Source organism: Candoia aspera, chromosome 1 (genome assembly GCF_035149785.1).
Source record: "Candoia aspera isolate rCanAsp1 chromosome 1, rCanAsp1.hap2, whole genome shotgun sequence".
NCBI lineage: Eukaryota > Metazoa > Chordata > Lepidosauria > Squamata > Boidae > Candoia > Candoia aspera.
This window is the reverse complement of record NC_086153.1, coordinates 331,811,056-331,836,164: the sequence shown is the minus strand read 5'-3', so window position 1 is coordinate 331,836,164 and position 25,109 is coordinate 331,811,056. Positions and strand designations below refer to the sequence as shown.

The 25,109-nt window shown below is 44.3% G+C and overlaps 2 protein-coding genes across 2 annotated transcripts in view; both read right to left on the bottom strand.

The window, feature by feature from the left end:
* The window catches only part of ARID3A (AT-rich interaction domain 3A), a 354,333-nt gene that overhangs the window by 257,648 nt on the left and 71,576 nt on the right, over positions 1-25,109 (bottom strand). The gene's annotated exons all lie outside the window — the stretch shown is intronic.
* On the bottom strand, positions 1,566-22,697 carry RNF126 (ring finger protein 126). Its single transcript, XM_063290747.1, has 9 exons — positions 22,572-22,697; positions 13,748-13,806; positions 10,916-10,979; positions 9,362-9,606; positions 7,293-7,361; positions 6,808-6,877; positions 5,348-5,441; positions 4,269-4,384; positions 1,566-2,548 (listed from the first exon to the last, which is right to left on the bottom strand). The coding sequence occupies exons 1-9, from the start codon at positions 22,644-22,646 to the stop codon at positions 2,387-2,389; spliced, it is 954 nt and encodes a 317-aa protein (XP_063146817.1). The 5' UTR covers positions 22,647-22,697; the 3' UTR covers positions 1,566-2,386.

The following is a 25,109-nucleotide window of genomic DNA, read 5'->3' as shown; positions in this document are numbered from 1 at the left end:
CTGCTGGTTGCCATGCAAGAAACATCTCCCCAGGGATGGGGGCTTTTGCAGCTATAGAACCTACCTGTGCCAAAAGGCAGGCTCTGGGATGAGTGGAGAAACATATTTTGAGGGTGGGAAACCTTCCTTTACCTTAATTGTTCTTCAAAACAAAGAGGAAGGATTTTTGCATCCTGACTCACCCTTTGGCCTCCTCTCCTGTTTGCGTCAACACGCCTCCTTTGGGGCATTTCAATCTGTAAGCCCCGCCCCTCAACTTGACTACACATTTTTCCACCCCAGTCCTCTTGTTTCAATCAGGGCCAGGCCCTTTTTTGCAGCCCCAGATTGCCGCCGAAGCATCACTGCTCAGAATGGGTAAGGCCTACAGGTAGTCCTTGACTTATAAACACAATTGGGACCGGAACTCCCACTGTTAAGTGAGGCGATTGTTAAATGAGTCATGCCCAATTTACCTTTTTGCCATGGCCATTAAATGAACCACATGATCGTTAAGCAAATCCGGCTTCCCCCATTGACTTTGCTTGTCGGAAGCCAGCTGGGAAGGTCACAAATGGCGATCACATGACCCCAGGACGCTGCAACGATCGTAAATACATGCCGGTTTGCCAAGCGCCTGAACTTTGATCACATGACCGCAGGGACACTGTGATGGTTGTAAATGCAAGGACCAGTTGCAAGTCACTTTTCCCAGTGCCATCATAACCTCAAACAGTCGCTAAACGAATGGTCTTAAGTCGAGGACTACCTGTACATTTTTTCTATTCTGGATCAGGCTTGTTGGGAGGGGTAGAAAGCCCCATGGAGGCTTAATGCAAAAATCTAGTTTCTAATTACACTGCTAGTTTTGCTGTTAATGATTTGGGCAGGGGATGGTGGACTCTTGCCCCAAAAGCCTCTTGCCCAAGGGTGGAAAAATGGTAGCCTGAACCAATATGCTGGACTCTACCTACCGTTTGTCTCAGCTTGCCGACCTTCTCCCTTAATGCTGCATTCCGATGGTGCCCTCTGATGACCTGTATCATTCGGTGGGCACTTGGCCAGCAAGACAAGCCTGCTTTACAACATGCAAGCCCACTTTTGTAACAGACTCTCCCCTTCCGTGCATCGCTTGAAACAATCCAAACCGACGCAAAGAGATGCAGAACAGACCATCGCAGCAGCGTCCGTCAGCTGTGCACAGAACAAGGGACGGCTTCAGACGCAAGGGTGACACTTGGGCAAGACTACCAACCCTTGAGAGACAGGCCCCCTCACTTGCAGACGGTAAAAAAAGACCCCTCTGAGTGGAGCACAAGCCCCAGGACTTCACAGCCACGTCCATGAGGATTTCTACGCAAGGGCAAGGAAGTGATTGGTCACTGCCTTCTTCCAAGGTTTCTTTTGACATCTCAGTTTAGTTCACAACCCTGGTTATTTCCTGGTGTTCTCCCCTGGAACTCCTAATCAGATCCAACCCTTCTTTACATTTCTGAGAGCACCCCCTGCCGCCCAAGCTATTCCATGCAAGAGCCTTGCTTCATCTCATCTTCTCTTGGAGGCACAAACCCAGATGCATCACAGGCTAGAGCTGAAATGTCCATTTATTTAACAGCAGTAATAATTTAAAATTATAAAAACCCCTTTTTTCGGTATTGACTTGCCAAAAAGGGCGGTGTTAGTAACGGGGGAGTGGGGAGAGGAGAAACTGTGCAGGGTCAGGAAGTGGCTCTGATTGTTAAATTCACTCCCCACCCCTGTTCTTCCTCCCCGCTTTTTGCTGGTGCCAAGGAAAGAGCTTCACCAACTCTTCCAGGAGCAGAAAATCCATGGGGGAAAGAAGGGGAAGGGGACAAGGATCTCTATCACATCTCTACTTTCAAGGGTCAGTATCAACAGTTCTTAAAGAGCTGATGGCAGGACAAGAAGGGGGAAAAAATTGTCAAAATTATATTAAAAAAATAATAAAGAGAAAGGAATAGACAATCCACTTTAGAACGCCCCTTTGGAACTCTGATCTCCCTCAAATCCAGTGCCTGTTCACGTTCCGATTCCCCGCCGCTCGTCACCCAGCGCGGTCGGGCCGGTTTTAAGAGTCCGCACAGCAGCGGTTTAGAGAGGAGACCCCCCACCCCTGTTGTCCCTTGAGAGAAGGCAAGATTTAACACCAAACACCAGGGCGGGGGGGAGGAGGGAAGAAAGCGGGAAGTCAGGAGGGTCTCAAAGTTACGACGGTTGGGGGGAGACAGTGGAGAGTCCCATTCCCGGCCCACCCCACGGCTCTGTACTGGAGATTCCCCACCCCACAGATTTCCCCTGGTGGTGGTGGGGAGAAGCAAGGAAGGGCTATGACATTAGAAAAGAGCATGAGAGTGGCAACTTTTTTTTTTTGCTTGTTTTTAAAGATTCATGAGTTGTTTGCAGAGTTTTCGTTACTTGGTGAACTGGAAGAAGAGGAGGAGGAGGAGGAGGAGGAGGAGGAGGCAAAATTCATTGTGGAGAGTCCAGGCGGGTTTGTAGCTGTGTTCTGCCCGCTTAAACTTTTCCGACACACTGGGCAGGTGTCATGCTGGGGGAACGGGTGGAGACAAAAAAAGACACACAGAGACACACAGAGCAAAAATGTTGTTAGAAATGAAAACAGGTACTTGGCCCATGTCTCAGGACTTCCTTTAAGTACATCTTGCAGTGGTTTGGATTCAAATGGGAGCACTTGAGTGCAAACATAGCGCGGGTTGCACTGTGTTCCTGCCCTTGTGCACCTTTTGAAATTAAATCCAATGCACTGCACTGCCTTATTCTGTAGTCTCCCTTTTGCCAACTACCCCAGACAGGGCCCTGCATCACAGTATTTCCATCGGTGGGGGCTTGACATTCATATAGCCAGAAGCTATCTTGAATGGATCCTCCAATGACTAAGAATTTGGGGGTAGAAAAGAAAAGAAAAATTGGGAGGTCTAAGTGTTTCTGGCACAGTCAGGGGTCATGGTGATGGACAAGGAAAAGGCAAGATGCTGGAAGTAAACACAGGACTATGCAGATGGCATTCCTGGGAGGGAAAAAACAAAGGAAAGCACATTTTGGTAAAAATTAAGAGAATCTGCTTGAAAGGGCAGGGCAACACTTTGGATTCAAAGGCAGATGTGCTTCAGAGCTTGCGCAGGACCAAATGTAGTCCCTGTTGGCAACTCCTTAAAGAAACGGTGCCTTTTCCCAGGCTGTGTGGCTGTCCTGTGCAACTGGCAGTGCAATCAAAGGAAAATACCGTTTGGTTTACAGAACTGCAGACTGGGGTTGCATATGCACTCCGCAAACCCCAAATCTGAAGCCCTGCCCAGCACTACTGACAACAGAACTACTGCCTCTAGAAGTTGTGGGCTTTTTGCTGGAGGCATTTAACCAGAGGCTGAACAGCCATCTGTGGGAAGAACTACACTACTGTACTGATAGTTTGATTAAATGGTCTCTAACCCCCTTTTGCAAGATCCTGTGTAATTCCATGCCAAAAGACGTACAGTATAACTGTTCTCTTCCAATCTGATCTTCAAAAAGATGATCAAAAACTCATCTGTCTTAAATGGACTTTAACTAAGATGATCTATCTAGTGTACTGTAAGCTGTTAATGCCTGGCTTTGAGACTGACTTTTCAGTTACAAGCTTTGGAATTACTGGGTTTTAAAAATGACTTTCAAGGGCTGTGTGCTGATTTCTAGACAGGATTTTCACTTAAAAAAAGGGGTTTATTGCAAGAACAAGCAACGCCCCAGCAGCCAAAAGCTGCTGTTCCCAAAAAGAAAGTATTAGGCCTCTAAGGAACCAGGGAACGGGGCAGGGACCTCACTGGAGGGGATGTGCCCATAGTTTGCACCTCTGGGGATGCTTTTTAAAACATTCAAAATATGGTTATTGAGGATATCAGAGGCATATCACCCCCTCTCAGTTTTTTTTAAAGCAACACAATTGTTCTGCTGAAATTGATGATCTGCTCCCAATTGGTGACATGAAGTCCCCCAAGAATGTGGCAGGAACGTAGCATACAGGCCATGGACTACCATCACCTCCATTCCCAACAGGAGACTTTCTCCCAGCCAACTCCTCTCTTCCCCCTGCCCAATCTCCAGAGATGTCTATTATTCTCTGTCACTGTTAAAAGTGTCTGAATCACAGGAGGCCAAAGGAAATCAGGCTCCCAATGTGGCCCCTGGTGGATCATCCCTGGCCTCCAGAAAGCAGTTATGGGCATGGGATGCTCTGTTCAATTCCGCCAAGACTTCCCCTGACAGCTAACCTGTTCCAGCCAGGGGACTATGCAGCCATCATGGAAGAGGTGATTACAAGGTAACTGTCGCACGCTCTCGCCAGCTTCATAATCTTCCTTACAGACGGGGCATTCCAGCCCCGAACCTGCAATTGGAAAAAAAGAAAAGAAAAAAGAACTAGGGCTGAGCTGTCCACCCCCATTACAGGTAGTACTCATTTAGTGACCACAAATGGGACCAGCAACTTGGTCATTAAGCGAAGCGGCTGCCAAGTGAAACCGCAACTGTGCTTGTGATCTTACTTCAGCTTTCCTTTGCTTTACAGACACACGAAGGTCGTAAAGGCAAGGAATGGTTGCAAAGTTACTTTTTCATCACTATCATAACTGAATGGTTGCTAAACAAGGAATACCTGCACATATAAACCAGCTAGCAGGGGAAAATCTCAGAAAAAGAAAAGATAGCAAGTGTCCTGGATGATGATGAAGGCAGAAGCAATTGGGATCTGTTGAAAATTTACAGCCAGGTTCCCTAAGCTTCCTGTCATTAAGGTACATTGCTGTCAACCCATTTGACTGGGTGGCTGAACATATTTGCTGTTCCATTTCTTTTTAGGTGGCTGAAATGCCAGTCTTCTTTCATCTACTGACCATAATGGAGCACTATAGAGAAACAAGCAACGCTCAGCAACAGAAACGTATCCCCGTTCAATCTTATCCAGCCACCCTCTTCTATTTGAACAGGAGGAGATTAAAGAGAATGAAAGGTGACTCTGTTTCGCAGGCCCTCGGCAAAACAACAAAAACCAACACCTTCTGAAGTTTTAGGAACAAGCTGAGATCGGTTCCAAGTTAAGATAGGGTGAGCCTAAGAAAGCTTGCCCGCCTCTGGTTACCAACCACAGAAAGGAATTAAAGCCGCCAACCCTGAACCAGAGACTAAACCAAGGAGCAAAAGAAAGGAAGGAAAGCTGGCCAACAAAAACTATAATAAGGCAGCGGAATCTTTTAAAAATAATAACGCTATTCAAGTGAAAAACTCTGATGGGATGATCTGGCTCTTTCTGATTGCATGGAAAGAGGAGGAAGAAAAGTGACTAAAGCCTCACCGACGTGTTCCTCTGTTATATGAATTGTTGGAAGGGCCTGAATCTTCTCCTTGTCCGCAGGAGGCGGGCCGGTGTTTTCAAATTGATTCAGGAGCTGAAAGAAAATAAAAGAGTGGCAAAGGAGGGGAACAGGGCCACAATCTGTAGCCCCTTCTGAGAACCACTTCCAATGTTGCTGCCAGATGGTAGCTCTTAATCAAGCTTGGCATTCCCTGGAGTGGTGTTTCGCAACCTTGGCTTGCTGGCTGGGGGATTCTGGGAGTTGAAGTCCACCCATCTTAAAGCTGCCAAGGTTGAGAAACACTGCCTTGGAGTTTCCAATCCAAGTATTACCCAGGCCAAAATCCTTCATAACTTCCTAGCCCAGGAAAGGTCTGCCTGCTGAAATAAATGCAGGGTTAAAATTAATTCTTGTCATAGGCTCTCTTTCCTCATAGTTCTGCCCATTTGAGGGAAAGCATTCCAGCATCCCATTCAAACGCCCAGTGTAACAGTCCATGCCTGAACAGACAGACAGACAGACAGACACACACACACACCCTGCTCTCTAAGGCCTGAGGGTCAGGGTAACCAGGGTCAGCTAAACTTCCAGCCTCCAGCAGCTGGTTATCAGCTGCACAACCCCTCTTTCCTACCTTCGGCTACTTCCCCACCCTGCCCAACAAAGATGGCGTCAGAGCAGCTAGGAGGAAATCTGGATGTCACAAGCTTAAGAGCTCAGCTGTGATCAAAAACTCAACCGAGGTCCTCAAGGTGAGGCTCGACACGCACTGGCCAGGGATGCTTTACCGGGACGGGGCTCTGCAACCCCTTCCAATCCTCCAATTTTCAGGCTAGACTTCTGCTGCCACCTGGCCCCCATTCAAGTATGCATCTGCTCCACTGAGCCACTCTCCAAGGCCTGACCATCAGCTATCTTTACACCATTTTTAAGAACAAGAACCCCACATCCTTAACACCTCCTGCTCCCAGAAGCTTTCTAACTCCAAATGTTTTCTGGGAGAAACGTAGAGAGTTACCTCCAAACTAGATACCTGCATAACCAAGTGATATGGATGCTTGCATGGTTCTCACCTCAGCCATGTTTATAACTGTGGTATATTTATAACGTTGTTATGTAAGTTGGTGCATAGACCGAGGTAGGCCCATTAGTAAGCACCCTGTTTCCTCCCTGTCTTTAGCCCAGTGCCTCCACAAAGCATGTAAGCAGGGGTTGTAGGCAACACCCTTCTTCGCTGTTGGCCTCCAGCACAAGTCCTGAGGCAACACCACTGTCCCCTAACACGGAGGTTCTCTTTAGGCAATGGAACTTGAGCCTCCTAAAACTAAACTGTATCTCAGTGGGAGCCCACAGAAGAGAACACAAGGAGTCCACAGTGCTGAACCCTCCCTGTGCCACCGTTCCGCACCCGCCCACCCCCCAAAAGGAAGAGATGCGCCCTGAACACAGCTGGCTGTACCTGAGTAATAATGGCATCCAAGCCGTTGGCACCCCAAGCGTAGTCCATGGGATTTGAATGCAAGACTCCCCTTTATATATAGAAAACACCAAAACAAAGAAAGGACAGGAGGAAAAGTTAAGCCTTCATTGGAACTGGCAGGCTGCCGTAAGGCAAATGGTTCAAGGTTTACTGACTTTGGCGGATTCTTAGAAGCCTAAGAATTCCACTCTGCTTTTCAGTTTACACAAGATGTCATGGTTTATAGCTACCAGGGATGAATAACCTTTTCAGCAAGAGAATTCTCCATGGTATCTGGGAATTCTGGGGTTTGAAGTCTACTGTTTCTCAACCTTAGCAATTTTAAGGTGTGTGGACTTCAACTCCCAGAGTCCTATGCTGGCTGGGGAATTCTGGGAATTGAAGTCCACACACCTTAAAGTTGCTAAGGTTGAGAAACACTGATCTGGAGGGTACCAGGTTGGAATGTGCTCTGACCAACTCACCAAGGTCCTACTCCAAGGTTTGGTATCGTGGTCGGTGCTATAATTCCATTGACCAGCTGCTGGATGATTCTGTCAAAAAGAAGGAAAAAGCAAAATTTGAGACATTCTGGAGCAGGGAAAAGAGAATTGCAGAATGAGCTCAGTCCCCTGACTTCTGGTGTTGGGAATATTTGGAATTTTAAGAGGATATTAGGGGCACTATTAGAGAATGACTACCATGACTGCCATTCTATTCTTTTTTTTCCCTTTTTGTCCTGTTCTAGTTCGTTTGGTGTATCGTGAGCTGCCAGAGTTGCTTGGAGTTGGGCAACACCAAATGGAAGAAAACGAACAAAGAAATTGTCGACATGGCCATCCTGAAACCCCCTTTCCTCTGGCCCCAGGTTTCTCTTAACCGTCCCGGCTAATGCTTGTCCCTTTTTCTTGCCAGATGGGCATCAGCTAAGCACTCGTCTACAATTGCTCTCTGTTTTACTTTCCAAGACTTGGTATACAGCTCTTAGCACCCCAATCTGTTAAGTCCAGAACCACCTGTTGTGGGGCCAAAATGGTCAACCTTTGCAACCTCCTGGATTCATTTTCCCAGTTTGGGATTTTTAAAGGGATAAATGAATCCCATAAGCCTCCACAAGGTTTAAAGCATCCATTCCGCCTTCTTCCCAACAAACTCCCTGTGCCATGTCACATCCATTTCTTTTCCAAAGAAGCACCAGCCTCAGTTGCTATGAAGTTATGGAGCCCTGTTCTAAGGAATAAAGATGATGCTAGAGACAGGGTCCTTTTCTGTTAAACACATTTATTTTCCTTTCCAACCTGGTCTGGCAGGAAGATGGTGCTGCTGCTATCACAAAGGGGACCCCAGAATGATCCTATTACTCTTAAGTGCAGATCCTTCTAAAGCGATAGAAGATAAGCACGCTCTTGGAAAAAGCATTCCCTTCTCACACTTTTCTAAATTGCCTCCTCTAATCTGACCCTGCAGTGACATATGGGTGTATCACTTAAGCACCACTGGCTGCCTTCTTAAATACAGTGGCCAAGCTCTAGTGACCTCTAAATGGTGGCTGGAAATATGGACAATGCCCAATTCTTCAGCTCTGGAAGTGTTTTCTGGAACTTAACCTTTTCATTGTACAGTATCTTTCACCTCCAACTTTGGTGTGGCCCTTCCAGTTTGTGAACAGTGCAGTTCCAACCAATTTGGTGGAACCAGGCTGGGGCAAGCTGCTGTTTTCACTAAGACCCCCATCCCCTCCCCAAACTACAGGTAGTCCTTGCTTAACAACCACAATTGGGACTGGGATTTCAGTTGCTAACCAAAGCGGTCATTAAGGGAATCTGACCAGATTTCACAACTTTTTGCGGCGGTTGTTAAGTGAATCACTCCAGGTGTTAAGCAAACCATGTGGTTGTTAAGTGAATCACACGGTTCCCCATTGATTTTGCAAACCAGGAAGGTTGAAAATGGCAATTGTGTGACCATGGGACACTGAGCCAGTTTGGTCTAGTGGTTAAGGCAACGGGCTAGAAACCAGGAGACTGAGTTCTAATCCCGCTTTAGGCATGAAAGCCAGCTGGGTGGCCTTGGGTCAGTCCCTCTCTCTCAGCCCAACTCACCTCACAGGGTTGCTGTTGTGGAGAAAACAGGAGGACAAAGGAGTATTTGGTATGTTTGCTGCCTTGAGTTATTTATAAAAATAATAAAGGCGGGATAGAAAATGAATGAATGAATGAATGAATGAATGAATGAATGAATGAATGAATGAATGAATGAATGAATACCAACCAATTGCCAAGCACCCAAATCATGATCATGTGACTGCAGGAATGCTATAATGGTAGTAAGTGTGAGGACCAGTTGTACGTCAGTTTTTTCAGCACCATTGTAAGTTCAAACTTTCACTAAGCAAATGGTTGTTAAGCAAGGATTAATACCTGTACTGTTCTCCTGCATGCAAGTTGAATCAGTAGCCAACTGAACCAGGAATCCACTTCCATGGTTTTAAAGGATCTATATCCAAAGAGGCAACACTTATGACTCTGCCCCCAGAGCTGGACACTGTCCTCACCCTTCTAGCGTGGGGACTCCCTCGTGCCTGCCAGCCGCCCGCCGTGCAGTGAAACGAGCCCGGGGTTGCCTGGCTCCGTATCGGTGCCGAGACTGATGCTCCCTCTCCCGCCTGTTCTCAGCATCACGGTTATCTTCTGATTGTGTGTTGGACCCAAAGGCTGGGAACTCAAAACTGTCGTCGATTATCCCAAAGGCAAACTGGCCGTAGCCCTGTGGGAGGGTGAAGAGGGGCTGATCCACATTCTAGGAGGGAGAGAGAAAGAGCCAGAGAGAAAAAACAGCTTAGAACAGAGGGAGGGGACTTACGAGACAGGCCAGAAGCCTCGGACTGCCTGTTATGGGGGCAGGTAAACTTCCTCCAGATATTTTTGAGTTAAAGCTTCCACAGTCCTTTACCATTACTCATCCTGTCTGAAGCTTATGGGAGTTGAAACTCCAAATGTCTCATCCAGGTGTCTCTTTTTGCTTTTCTGCCAATCAGTCTTAGCTCTGAAAACCCACCATGGTACCTCTGGAGGCTGGGAGGCAACTCCAGAATTTTGAGAGCACATCATCATAGGCCAGTGTTTCTCAACCTTGGCAACTTTAAGACGGGTGGACTTCAACTCCCAGAATTCCCCAGCCAGCCCTGCTGGCTGGGGAATTCTAGGAATTGAAGTCCACCCGTCTTAAAGTTGCCAAGGTTGAGAAACACTGTCACAGGCACTCTCATCAAATGGCTGCCATGAAAGGAACGGGGCCCATTTACAAATTGGCTGCCAGTCACAAAATACTCATTTACCAATGGGTTTTTTCTCTGCCATCTTCTCTAGACTGTAATGAGTACTGATGGCGAGCAGGAGGGGGCCTCTATCCAGCATGCGTTTTCCCCCCTGGATAGAGGCCCCCTCCTGCTCGCCATCAGTACTCATGACAAGGACTCTCCTTAGCAACCTAACTTCCTTTTTCTGTTTCTCCTGGGCAGCTAAGTATAGAAAGCCCTGGGATGGATCCACTAACCATTTTTATTTCCTAAGAATGCCAGCAAGGCCGAAAGGCATCCACGGAAATAAATATATAATACTAGGGGCTCCTTCTTTGTATGAGCGTTCTGCATTAATCTTGAAATTTAAAGAAGGGATCTGGTCAGGTGCCAAGGGAGGTGTCTGTGGGGCTAACTGGTGTCTACAGTCACCAGTCTGTCTAGCCATGCTAAATCCTGAACCAGAATGGAAGAAACAGAACTTTCCAATCAACAATGGATGATTCACTATGCCTAGCAGCCTGGTTCCAGGCAACCGAGAAGTCTTTGCTTGATCTAATTAAAGGGCACTGCACTAAGTTCTCAGCAGGCAAGAGGAATACCATCCATTGACCCCAAGGGACACTCTCCATTCCTTTCCCAAGCTGTAGGGGCTCATTTAGGATTAGAACCTGGAATCTCTCGCCCCTCTGTTAAAGCAAAAAGGGAAGATATAAAGATCCTGCGTAAACATTTTGCAAACTATTCCTCATCTCCTTTCAAAGTATCTATACCCATTACACCGAAAGGAGATTTTTATAAACAGCTCACCTCAAACGGATGTCTACTCTGGTCACTGGTCGAGGCTGAAGAGCTGGATCCATTTTCAACATTTCTGGAAGAGGTTTTTAAGAAAAAGCAAATTAGCTTAGTAAGATGGAAATTAGGACTCCTGAGAGCTACTTATGGACTAGAACTACAGCCAGACAAGGGAAACTACATTTTCAGGTGCCTCTCTCTTAAAACAAACAAACAAACAAACAAACCAGAATATGGATGAGTAATTTGTGTGGGGTTTACAAGTGATAGAAACAATCTGTGGCAGCCTTCTCTTGGGGAAAAGAAAAATTGCTAATATTTATTCTTGTTTTTCCTTCTACATGTATTATTTGACATTTTAAAAAAAATCTTTCCCGCTTCTGCTTCATTCCTTAACCTATCTTTCAGTTTTTCCCAAATTGCAAAAAAATTTCCCCTTTCTTTTCAACTTCCTTCTCTTATGAGTTCTTCCACTTTTTAATAGATGGAGAACCTGTGTGGAGGGACGGGAGGCTGAGCAGCACCTAAAACCATATTTACAAAAGGTAAATGAGGAGTGCTTGAAAACTCCTTTTCAGGGCCCCCACACATGCCAAGTGTTCCTGGCAGAAAAAGACATAGCACTGGCAGATGAATCTTCTCTTCCCTGCTTTAGGTATACTACATGCTGTTTAATCTATTCAGAAGAAAAACCCCTCCTGCAAACAGGGAGATTTACTTTCAGTTTCTTAATTATATTATTGTATCTTTTACAAGGTGTAAACTGCTCTAGCATACCTATTGTGAAGGATACAATAGACCTGTCTTAATTAAATATATTCATCTACTTGTGAAAGGAAGAAGGAGCAGAAGAGTATCATTTATTTTACTGCAATCTGAAACCAGGAGTCCCAGGAGCTTAACCGGGTTAAAACCTGAAACCAACCCAGCAGGGAGCAGAAGCTTATTTAAATGTCTGCAGCCTCCTCTCATATTCCCTCCTGAAATCCTTTCTGCCACCTACATCAAGTCATTTTTTCCCCTTCTTCCTTCATCTGCTTTTTGCAACCTTGCAGCCAAATCAAAAGCATGCTTTCGGCAACTTTTGAGCTGGCCTAAATCAGGAATGGTCCTAACATAGATTTGGAACCATTTGATTTAACTTGGGTAAATGCAAATCCACTTTTATTTTAACAAGGAAATAAAACAAAAATAGACAACAGTGGTAACAGTTCTTGAGAGAGACCTTTGACGTGAAGCTTCACCATGCCAGTGAGAACACAGCAGAATGTAGGGCCGTTCCTACATCCTGCTAGAATTCAGAACCACACAGGAGTTCATCAAAAAATCAATAGCAACCCCAGGAACAGATAGGAACCCTGGCATGCTACTAACTCTAGAAGTGTGGGAGAACAATGCATCTTTGCCAGACATTCAGGAAAAAAAAACCCTTGTGATATACAAGAGGATTTTGAAGGGAAGGATTTGCCAAGCTTTCTGAGCCGATGGGCACATTTGTAAGGCTCTTACCTCCTGGGGCGATGACAGAAGCAGCTACAAAATGCTGATCTCCCAGAATCCCCCTATGGTCTTTTCCTGAGCAGAACACTGGGCAGCAGTTTGTGATTTTCTAAGAATGTCTATGAGGCCTTCAGACACTCTTAGAAATAAAGATTACACTGGAGGATGGAGTTTCTCAACCGTAGCAACTGGAAGATGGCTGGACTTCAACTCCCAAAATTTTGAATTTTGAGAGTTGAAGTCCAGCCATCTTCAAGTCCTAAGGTTGAGAAACACTGCACTGGAGGATGGGGTTTTGCTTTGCAGCACACTTTCTTCCCTTTAAGTTCTAGGTTTTTTTTTTAATGTAAGAAATCAGATGGAACAGAGTTCCTGGCAGACACTAAGAGGTAACTGAAGGCTCATTACACCCCTGGGTACCACCCTGGAGACTCAACTCTAGTTCCAAAGCTGCCACAAGGGCAGCTTTCATCCCCATAAGCACTTCTAAAGAGAGGGGTCGCCTGGAAAGCCAAAGGCTCCAGGGTAGAGCGGTATAAAGATGGCCTTGAAGAAAATATGCAGCAACTGTTAATAAAACAGGAGCTTAGCCCCCAAAAAACAGGCAAGTGTGAGAAAGAAACTCACCACCTTGACTTTCTTTGGTACAAGAGGGAGGAAAGGGGAAACACTGTCAGGCTTTCAAGATGCTGCTATTATAGCCTATACAGGAGAGTTTTACCATTTCATATGGCGTCTGTTTCCTGACCTGCTCTAGGCCAAAGGGCTGACATCAAGGCCAAATCACTTGTTGCGTTATGGATACCAGGATCCAAACTGACCTTGGAAATTTAGCACTGCTTGTGCATACAACCTGCACCAGATATGAGTCAGCTAATGACATTTGACCAGCTTGTGTGCCACTCCTTCCTTGCCGTACGTGTGGCAGAAACAAACTGAGGACAGAGACTGTACCGTGTCCGACTTTAGGCAAGTGAGATCATTTGTGAATGCATCCAAGGAAGGTGGGCCAGGAGGGAGGGACACAAATGCTAGGAAATGAACATAGTCTTCCCCAATTGGCTCCAGTGGCCAAGGATGATGGAAACAGTCAGTTATGCTGGCATTCTAGGGGAAAGAAGATTTTGGCTAAGGGCCTTAATCAGCTGCACGTATCTTCTAGATATGGAGAGTTTTCAGCATAAAGAAACTAAGATTCTTATCCATCAATCATATTGCTCTATATGTGTAACCTGCCCCTCACATGCAGGCAGAAAATGGCTCTTGAGAAGTCATGTCAACACCTGACCCAGAGCTATTCCACCTAGGCATCTGTCATTTGCAACAGTAAGAAAGGGTTGTTACCTTGGTTCCTCAGGCAGCTCTTCAATAAAACCAGATTCACACCTTGGGCAAATGTAATCCTACAGGAGGAAATGTTGTGTGAGAATGCTTTACATTAAAAAAAACAGCAAGGAGCAAAAGATGGACACCTGCAGGGTGATCTCTGGCAAGAGCATCAGTCAACCACTGTCTAGATCAGCCTTTCTCAACCTTCTGACCCTGGAGGAACCCTTGAAATACTTTTCAGGCCTCGGGAAACCCCCGCACATTCAGGCTCAAATATAGGCCAGAAGTTACAAAATTATTATATTCATTTCATGTGTAGGCCTGTATATATGCATTAACAGTGTTCTTAAATTGAAAATAAAGAACGAAACTTACCTCTTTAATGTGACGTTGCCTAAATTTGAAATAATTCTTAAATAAATCATGATCTCCCAGGGAACCCCTAATGAAGCTTCACAGAACCCTGGTTGAGAAACCCTGTCTAGACACCAGTGTTCCACAACTCAGCAGACCCGGCCTTGACTCCACTGGCCGCTTAACCTCTCCTTCAATTAACGTCACTTACAGATTTCCCACCACTTCGTTCGGGCACAGTATGAGTTTTTTGCACATTTAAAAAGTGAGTAAACAAGAATCCTCTAAGCTGGAAGTAGCTCTATTTACTAAGTTACACAGTCCTATAGACAGAGATTTCCAAAGTGGATACTTGTGTCACATGCAAAATTATATTCCCAAGGAAAAAAAGGAGAAGCCAAGTTCAAGTATTACCTAAAAATAATTACATGTGAGCCAGTTATGTTTTTGGCTGAGGAAGGAGCAAGCACTGGATTGGCTTTACTATTAAAGTGATCTAACATTTTCTCTGAATACAGAGAGGAAGGATGTTTTGCTCTCAGTGAAGAGCTGGGAGACGAGCTTCATTGGTTTGCATGCTTGCATGCAACAGCAGGCTGGCATTCTGGAGAACACTGACCTCTCACAAACAAGCTGCATGCCAGAACAGGGGTTCCCCAACCTTCTGGGTTGATGGGATATCTGAACTTGCAGGAACACATCAAAGACATTCCTGCAAAATGGCTATTGGCGAGACAGCTTATTCACAAAATGGCAGCCGTTGGGGACATAAGGGCTGACTTGCTGGAATCTCATGCCTTCTCTAGCTGACGTACCATAGAATACTCTCTACTATCATCCTTGCTGGCACATCCCATTTTTGTAATAAATAAAATCATTCTTGAAAGAAGTAGGAAGTCAGATGTGGTAAGAAGCTATGCAGGCACCCAGGGAGATGCTGCAGATTGCAGAACTAATGCCCAGAGATAATCTGCACCTAATTGGCTATGTCCACCAGCAAATATGGCTTAATTAATCCACAAAAGGAACGCTGTGTGAAACCCTTTATGGACTTTTTGCTGATGAACTGGTGATTTATGGATTTGATGATTAGAAAAGGTAAAATATAGGAAGAAGGGAATCATGATGTAACCTTAAAGAGGGGGGACAGATGATAAATTTATTTGTAACTACTATAAAGAAGATCAGAAGCCGCTTCATTATACTTTTTTTTCTCTTTTTTCTTTATTCACTTTTCTTTATTCTTTACTCTTTTTCTTACATTTGTATCATTTTTACTATTGTATAAAATTCTTCAATAAAAATTAATTTTTTAAAAAAAAGAAACACTATATAAACTGGGCTTGGAATTTGCAGCCTCCAAACAAGCCAGGATTTGTAAACCAAATGCCAACCCTAGTTTACAATCCCTTGGAAGTGAGAAGCCAGGTATCTTGGCTCAAATAAAACAATCAGCTTCCTTTTCTTAGTTAGCTTACCTTACCATCATCTTCTAGCAGAAACAACTGGGCTGCAAGTAACCAGCACTCAGTTCTTTCATGTTAAGCCAGTATCCTTCAGAAACCTTGCTTCCCGTTGTGTCCAAATGCACCAATATCACCAATATTCATAATTAGCCAGGACTCACTCATTCTCATCCTGCCTTTGGAATAAGCATGCATAGTAGTAGATTGTTAGATTTCTTTAACACACCAATCTACTTTTCATGTACAAAATAAAACTGCCTCTCCATAGACATGCAGCTTCGTATACCTCACCCACCTGGGATTGGACTTCCCAGATGGCTAAACTTCTCCGTGTTGTGGTGCTCTTTCCATAACATCTAAGCCAGACGTTTCTCATCTGGAGCTCTCCAGACAGATGGACCTCAGCTCCCAGAATTCTTAGCAGCCCTTGTGCATCTGGAAAGCACCGTCCTGGGGAAGGGCCCCCCCACAGGCCATCATGCACCAGGAGAGCTCCCCAAGTAGGCAAAACCCACGTCTGGACTTGTATTCTGAGTGTGGTTTAACAGTTATAATAACAAGAAGAACACAGGGTAATAACAACGACAACTAAAGAAAAAGTAAGGTGGTAAGCTTCACCACATTCTTGAAGCCTGATGTAGCAAAGATTTGGCTCAGGCTGCCAGGAACCACAGGACTGCGAGGGATTTAAGGGGAGAAGACAGAGCTAACAAAACAGCTCCAGCAGAGCAGACTTTGGGCCCACAGCCGCCTCAATGACACAAAGTGAGTGCTGATTCTGAGTAGTCAGGATTGCACTGATAAGTGGGCAGGGTGTGAAGGTGGCAAGCTGCTTGACTACAATTGAGAACCAAACTCTGAATAGGCTGTGAGGGCAGGAGAAAGCCGGTCTGCTTGGGGAAACTAGTTTGCCCAGATTGAGCACAAGGTTTCCTTGATGAATAGATGATGACGCTGGTATTTGCAGGATTCACTCAGCGTGCTAAGGCATGGTCTGCATTAACCACAGTTTGTCAAACAAGTCATAATGGTCTTATTTGCAGATAAACTACAAAACATGTCTTAAAACCCACGAACTCTGGATTCAGCCAAGACACTCGCCTAAAACCAAGCAAGCTGTGTTATAATTTAGCACAATGTGTGAAATCAGCTTGTGGTTGGATTTATACACTGTGCTAAATCATGGTTTATTTAACTATGGTTACTGAATAAACACACTGTGGCATAGTGTATTTATATGGGAATCCAATCTCTTAGTGGGCAGATAGGTGAATACAAGAGGCAAACTGGATTCCTATCCTGTGACCAACAACGGGCTGAATTTTGACAATATATTAGTCCAACCTAAACAAACTACATCACTGATCTAAGCTTTTTAAGCATTTTACATTCACAATAAGACATAAGCCATTTTGCACTTTGCCTAGTTAGCGTGATATTTTAATGCAGGCTGACTCACAATATAGGTTATATGTTTTTGGATTAGAGCGATACATGAACCCATTCAAATAAGAATCCAAGATTTATAAACCACAACCAACAGATTTAAACATGCTAAATAAAAATCAAGCAAACAATAACATGGCCTAGCTTTAGAGTGCAAGAGGCAAACTGGATTCCTACACCACGGTCTACAATTGGCTGACTTTTAACAATACATTAATCCAAACTAAACAAACATTACAGCATAGTGTGAAGTGTGAATCCACTTGCACAATGAATGAGTGGGTCACATATTGGGTTAATCCTTAATATAACCTGTCAGATTATGGTCTGAAGATGCTTCAATTTAGATTCCTGCCCTGAGTTGCAGGTTTGGTTCAAGGGTCCAACAATCCTTCTCCACTCTAGAATTCTATGGTTCAGCATGTCTAGTGAATCTAGCCCCTGGAGTTTGCAAACCAGCTTATGACTTAGCATGCTTTGTTAATCAGGTCATGGACTCAGATCCATACAGTCTGGCTGGTATTCTCGGGCATCAAAGGTTTGAGCTAGTCATATTTCCAATGTCTGCTCTGAGGCTAAGCTGATGTCCTTGGAAGAGAAATGAACATGTTATTCTCTACATTTGGTTTTTTTTTTCTTTTTAAAAGACATCATATTTAGAAGGAATCATTTAAGGACACTGTGCTTGTCCTTAAACAAACAAATGCCAGTCCTTCACTGAAGGCATCAATTGCTGCCTCAAGATGCGGCGATGGCTACGATTTAATGTGGTTTCAAAAGTGATGAGATGGATGCTGGGAGGTAGAAAATGGCTAGCAAAAGCTTAAAATAGCTACATACAAATTCAAGTTTCAGAGACAGCAACCCTCCACACAGCAGGTGTCAGGGACAACAGCAGAAGTGGGCTAGTGTCCCAAGACCCATTGGTAGGCTATCTGAAGGCATCTAACTGGCCAAAATGAAGGTAGACCCAACCACTGATCCTATGCAATTCATACTTTGCATCTCATTCAGCACTGAATTATCAGTTGCAGCTTCAGACTATTTGGTTCCTAACACAACGCAGGGCACGGGTTCTTCCCAGGAGAAATCCCACTGCTGGCTGTGCTATGTGAAAATTCATCCTTAACACCTCCACCAAGGCCTCCTTCTCTGAAGGCTATCTGGATGAGCAGTGAGTGCCTTTGCCTAACTTTTCCCACTCTGCAGTCTGCTTGGCTGGGCATACAGATCCTTGTTTGCTTACCCTTAATTTATTTCATAAGCTGTAACTGGCTGGGTATACACATGCTACCTGATAGCCTATCAATTAATAGCAGGGTTTATACAGCACACTAAGCTGAAACTAAATAAACCATATCAAGGTTTATCATAATGCATGAACCCAGCCAATGTGGGTTATAATCCATCATTTACAGCTGAGTTTCTTGAGCAAACCCAATAGATTTGGGTTCATTCAATAACCCATAGTAAACAAAGCAATGGTCTATATACGTGAATCTCATTGGCATTCCTTCCCTTGAAATATCAGATGTAAAAAACTTTTATCTGGGGTTCTAGAAACCAGTACAGCAGTCAGAGATTTTGCTTTCATTCTCATAGTTCTTTAAATGTTTCTTGGTTGACTTTCAAGGCCACTGTCTTCCCAAGGTGGCTTACAACAGTAGATAACATATATTTTTAGTGCAACCCACTCATAATTTGCAGTAAACCAATCAAGTGTACTGCTTACCATAAAATACAAATGGATGATTCAATGAAGACCTGTTGGAGAAGTAACACGAACAATCATTTTCATCATCAGCTTGGGGGAAAAAAAGATTTTAAAATCTCTCTAAACCAGTGATGTGCAGAGCCCTTAGGATATTTTGGGAATGCCCTGTTCCATAGAGCATTCAAAATATGGTTGAGAATGCCCTCTACCTCTAGTAAACATTTCTAACCAAGAACTGTCTATACTGAATATTACTACCTTAATTCTGGATCCATGTTTTTAACTCCATTCCAACTTCTCATATGCAGTTAGGTGGCAGCACCCAGCTAAAAACTACAGTATGTGGGATCAGATCTGGTTAGTATTTGGATGGGAGACCACCAGAAATCCCAAAGCTGCAAACAGCCTGGAAGGAGGCAACAACAAGACATTTCTGTATTGTTGACCAGGAAACCACACTGACATTGAGTTTGACTCAAAGGAGAATATACCTTTACCTATCTTTCCTTGCAATTAATCTCCACCCTAGCAGTTATCCTTTCCACCCAGCCCTTGGCTGCTCTTCTGCTTGCACCACTTCCACTCACAAATTCCTGACTCAGCTGAACCACAAGCGTATGAACAGCTGCTGCCTCTGGTACTGAAGATACCATGCCGGGCCAAAGTCTGTTCCTGAATATTAAACATTAGGGAAAAGAGAACATTTTTTAAATCCTCTTTGATCTTTTCAAAAGCATCTGGCTGAAGCTAAATTAGGGGAAACAAAAGTAACTTTTACCACTATTGTTCTAAGCCAAAACAGCACAGATGTAGCCTGAGTTCATCCACAATATCTGGCCGTAACAGGAAAGTGCTTCTTGCTAATTTTCTAGCCATAAAGTTTACACCAGCTTTCCTCATAGGATGCTCTCCAGGCATTTGTGACTATAACTTCCAGAATTCCCAGGCTGAAGGAACAGCCTTGGAAGTCAGTGCCATTTCCCCTGCACTGAAGATGTAGGATATTGAGGCGTAAAGCAGAAGTCAGGGCACACATAGCACTGTGCCATAACATGGGTTCCTTGGTTCAGATTTAGAGCAATGTGTGATCCCAGCCATTGTGAATTGTAAACCATGGATTTTGCGGTAAGGTTGTGAAACCAAACCACTACAGCTTGTTCAGTAAACTATGGTTTACTCCAATGCATGAACCCAGCCTGACAGTCACTTGCTGAGTATAATAATAATGATTTATTAAACTTGCATGCTGCCCAACTCCTATGATTCTATGAATATAAACTGGGGGTTGCCTGGCTCATAGTTCAGACTTTTAACCATTATGATATACTAGCTTCTTGAATGAATGAGGCATCTGGCTGGCCACTGATAAAACAGAACCCTGAGCTAGCTGGAACTTTAATCTTATCTAGAAGGCTTTTGCATATTCTCAGGAAGGATCAGGTCTTTATTGACAACACACAGGCAGGTTAGGCTAAACTTGGTCTGCTTGTTCAGAGGGAACAACAGAGGCTGAAGACAACAAAAATGTATACAAGTATGAGAAACAGCAGTATTGTTTCATATCTTGGCTTCAGGGCTTCCCTCTGGGTTCTCTGGAATCAGAAGGCTGAGCTAGGTGGGCTTACCTCGCTCTGATCTAGCAGGGCTCTTCTTGCACTCATATACATCCTTATGGAAGCCAAGTCCATCCACAGCCGTTAACCAACAGGCTTTTAAAAGGAAAAGGAGAGGACCACTTACTATGAAAACTAAAGGTGGATCCAGCCTTTAATTCAGCCTTTCTCAACTTTTTGACCCTGGAGGAACCCTTGAAATATTTTTCAGGCCTCAGGGAACCCCTGCACCTTCAGGCTCAAATAGAGGCCAGAAGTTACAAAATTATTATATTTGTTTCATGTCTAGGCCAGTATATATGCATTAACGGTGTTCTTAAACTGAAAATAAAGAATGAAATGTACCTCTTTAATGTGAAGTTGCCCAAATTTGAAATTTTAAAATAAATCGTGATCTCCCAGGGAACCCCCAGTGACCTCTTGTGGAACCCTAGGGTGCCAGAGAACCCTGGTTGAGAAACCCTGCTCTAATTAAATGCTGGACATTGTTTAAAAAACCACCCTGGATCAACAGGCGTGACTGAGAAAACAAACAAAGGCCCTAATGGAAGTCCACAAGATGGACCAGAAGGCAACCCTTATCCTCCACTATTTTATCCCCTCAGCAAATAACCACAGCTCTGAAAACTACAACCCAAATGACAAACCTCAAGTGTGGATGGTTGTGTTCAGATATAAAGGAGAGAGATAATACATGTAAAGCACTGAAACTTCGAACAAGAAGGTACTTGGATAGCCATCTGATTCAACCCCCTTCTCAGTGCTTTCAGTGTAGCTCAGACCACCACTTTCATAGCCCATGTGTTTCACGGCTACACAGTTTTACTATTCACAAGTTCTTGGTGAAATACGCTTCTCTCTGATTTCAACTTGCTTATCCCAATCCTGCTCTCTCGAATGACAACCCAAGTCTTTCAACAGTTCTTCATAACACTTGATTTCCAAACCCTTCACTATCTTGATTACCTTTAATTCTGTCTAAGGCTTTCTTAAAATGTGGAATCCAGAATAAAACACATTATTCCAGATGCAATCTTAACAACATAGAACATAAAATGAAATTATTACTGGCTATGATCCAATCAACTCTAAAATAATTACATACTCCTTCATTTACTGATGACCCATTTCCCATCCTAAGTCTATTTTAAACTGTAAAACACTTGGGATAAAAGCCACTATACCTGCTTTTTGCAAAGTGACATGTGTATAGATTCCAGAGTAGTAGTAATTGTGTTAGTCTTCTGCAGCCAACCAAGCATCTCATGCATCTTAAAGTATCAGATTAATTATATATGTTCATGATGAAATGGGCAATAAATGCAATAACTGAGTTAAGCCCTAATGTACACTGATGACATAATATGAAAGAATACCATTAAACTTTTTATTCATCCAGCCTAAGACTACATTTAATTGGCAGCGCACTGAACTATTGGGTTGTGTTCAACTTGTGATACATTAAGACACACAACCTTTTCTTATGCGCAGCACTGAAGCTATACATGTAAAAAAGGTCGTCTTTGTTGGCCCACCTGCGGTTACGCTCTAGGATTTTTTTCCCCTTTTGATACTGATAGTTTTCTTAGGGGGAAGCGATGTCTTCTCCTGCAGCAGTCCTTGCAGTAACTTGCTTCTGGGAGATACCATTTTTATTAAATAAATGCCAACAGATGTGTCTCAGGGTATGCTAAATGAGGGTCAGGGTAGCCTGTAACCTGTCCACACTCCCTCCCACACATCCAACAGTCAGGGCCAACTAGAGCCAAGCATCTGGAGGCCTACAGGCTCATCACTCCTACTTTAAGAGTGCATCAAACAGTGAAACCAGTCTTTCCCAACCTGGCATATTTCACATGTGCTAGATTCAAAGGCCCATTATTCCCACCGAGCAACAGGAACAGGTGATAGAGGTGCAGCCTAGTAGAGAAAAATCTGGAAAGCCACAGATCCCCACCTCCCACTTTCAGTGGATCCTCCATGTATACGGCTAGTCTACCTTGGGTTACCAAATGGAGAAATGAGGGCGGAACGAAGATCAAAAGGATTAAATCAGCCTTCGGCAACCTGACACTCTCTAGATATTTCAAAACTACAGTTCCCATCACTCTCAGCCATCAGGCTAACGGCCATGCTGGATGGGGACGGTGGGAATTACAGTGCCAGCTTATCAGGAGGACATCAAGTTGAAGACAAATCAGCTCCAGTATTACCATCACCACCGACCCTCCTCTTTCCCTCCTCACCGGTAAGCGCGGCGCGATCTCGGCCGAGCAGCAGTGGCAAAAATACCGTCCCGGCTGCGGGGAAGCCTCCGCCATCTTGCTTCCTCCTTTTCCTCTTTCCTCCCCCCTTACGGGGAGTAAGACCGCCACACGCTGCGTCAAATCACGTCAAGACGCTTGGCAACGCAAATGTCCTACGGCGGCCGGGCTGGTTTAAGGGCGGCCCACCTCGAAGCAAAGGAGGGGCGGGAGGTCAGAGACCACAGACTTTAGCCTCCTAGTCCTAGACCGGCACTTTCCGCCGGAAGTGAGGGCTGCCTATTGAAAGGCCGAGGAGAGGCTGACTCGGGATAGGGGGTCTTGCGGGTGCACCAGGATCCTGCCCTACAGACCGCCGGGAAGAGGGAGGTTCTTGCGCGCGATTCTAATCCTTGTCCTTGCTCTTCAAAGCACGTGACCTCTTCCAGCTTTTAGGTGTCTGTGTTCGCACGACCTGCGGAGTAAAATGTGGTCGGCAGGTTGGCGCTTCACGGTGTAATGCGAGCCCTTCCTTTCTCGTCTCTTTACTGCGCCTTCCGTCCCCACATTGTAAGCTAGAGAGGGGAGACAGCGGGCCTGATGGGAAACTTCTTTCAGGTTTTTTTCTCTTTTAGCGATTGAATAGTATCCTTGCAGAACACGCTTGATCTTTCGTTGACTTGGTTTACCAGGGGGTGCAGATTTGATCTCTCCCCATACTGAAGTGTAATCCAGCAAAATAGCCGGGTAAAAATGGGGGGGGGGGAGTGGTAAAGAAATGTCATCAGTTGAAACTGAGTTTGTGGATAACATTTTAAAAATCACTAGAGGGCGCTTGCTTCCTACTAGTGTATATTTCTATTTTGCATAAATGGTACCATGTTTTCCATAATATAACTCTAGGCATTGATGCACTTAGGACTTTTCTCCGTGCGTCTTAAGACTGCCTAGCTTTCATTGCCTGTGGATTGTGTTGTCTCAATTAAGGACAGGTCTCAGTTTGAATTTCTGCTTGCATTTTCATCTCAAAGGGTATTCTGGGACATTAAAGACGCTGCCAGGTAGAGAAGGCAACGACTGGCCTCACACACGGCACTTAGCCCAAGTGTGGTTTCATTTTTGTGGCATAGTGTGTTGTGCAGACTCAGGCTATTGTGGTCTCCTCAGCAGATTGTGGCTGAGTACAATGCATACACCCAGCCCATACTGAGATGGACAAGTCACTTGCATCTGATTCTAGACTTTCTTACCCCTATTTCCAAATTCCTCCAACACATTTAACACTGTGTCTGATTCTGAAATATACTAGACCATAACTGCTTGTACATCTTACAGTCAAGGCTGCTTCTACTGTATATGTATTTTGTGCTTTCCAGTCAAGCTTGACTCCTGGCAACTGCACAGACCATGTGGGGTTTTTTGGCAGTATCTTTCAGAAGTGGTTTGCCACTGCCTCCTTCCTAGGGAAAAGAGAGGTCCAAAGTCCCCCAGCTGGCTTCTGTGCCTAAAGCAAGATTAGAACTCACATTCTCCTGGCTTCAAGCCCACTGCCTTTAACCACTACACCAAACTGGCTCTCATTTCTATAGTACCCTACAAGAAGTTATGGTAAGTGGTTTTGAGTTGTGATAGCTGAATAATGAACCTCATACAAAAGGCTTAGACAGAGGTGGGTGGGGGGAACAGCAATCTGTTACTGCAGCTAGTTTCTTGTTACTAAATTTATATTCTGTTCTGTAAAAACATGTAGAGCAGCTAATAGTGTGGATAAAAACAGGATTAGAATGAAAACATTAATAATTAAAACTAATCAGTGAAACATATACTGTAAATAGTACTCACCAGTTAAAATCAATTTCAGTAATACCATCTTAAAGCCTATGTGCCTGTCTGAATAAAACATGTTTACCTGTCAGTGGAAGGACAAACAAAGCTAGCCTGTGTGGGATACCCAGAGCAGAGAGAGCGCTGCAGGCAATATACCTCACATTGATGAAAAAGTAGATTTCAGGAGCTTAGGGTCTGTAAAGGCATAGCAACGTGCATTTAAGATTTTAGATGGAAAGAATAAACTATCCAGACTCGATGGATTCACCCACTGCATTAAACCAGAATGCTGGTTTTACCTCAGTGTTATGTGAACCCATTGTGTGTAAATGATTTTTTATTGCTGTACTGTGCTTGCCCAACTCTTATGGCTTGGTCCATGAACCATGGTTAAAACACAGCACAATATGGGGAATTGAGTATTAATGCTATGTCACCTCTTAAAGAGTACCAGCCAAAAGGGCAAATAACCATCTTTATTAAGATGGAAAATATATTGCAAATTTATTGTGCGGGGTCCGAAGTTTCTCTTTAGTTTTATTTTTAAAGAAAAGTATCTTAAGCTATGTTTACCTGAACTATTCTAGGGAATCCCTCCCTCCCCACCCCCCTGCTTGTTATTTTTCAGAAAAGTCTGTTATTAATGTTAAATCTCATATTAAAAACAAAGGTAGTCCTGGAGCTGTCTGAATTTTCCAGAATTTTTCATCAGGC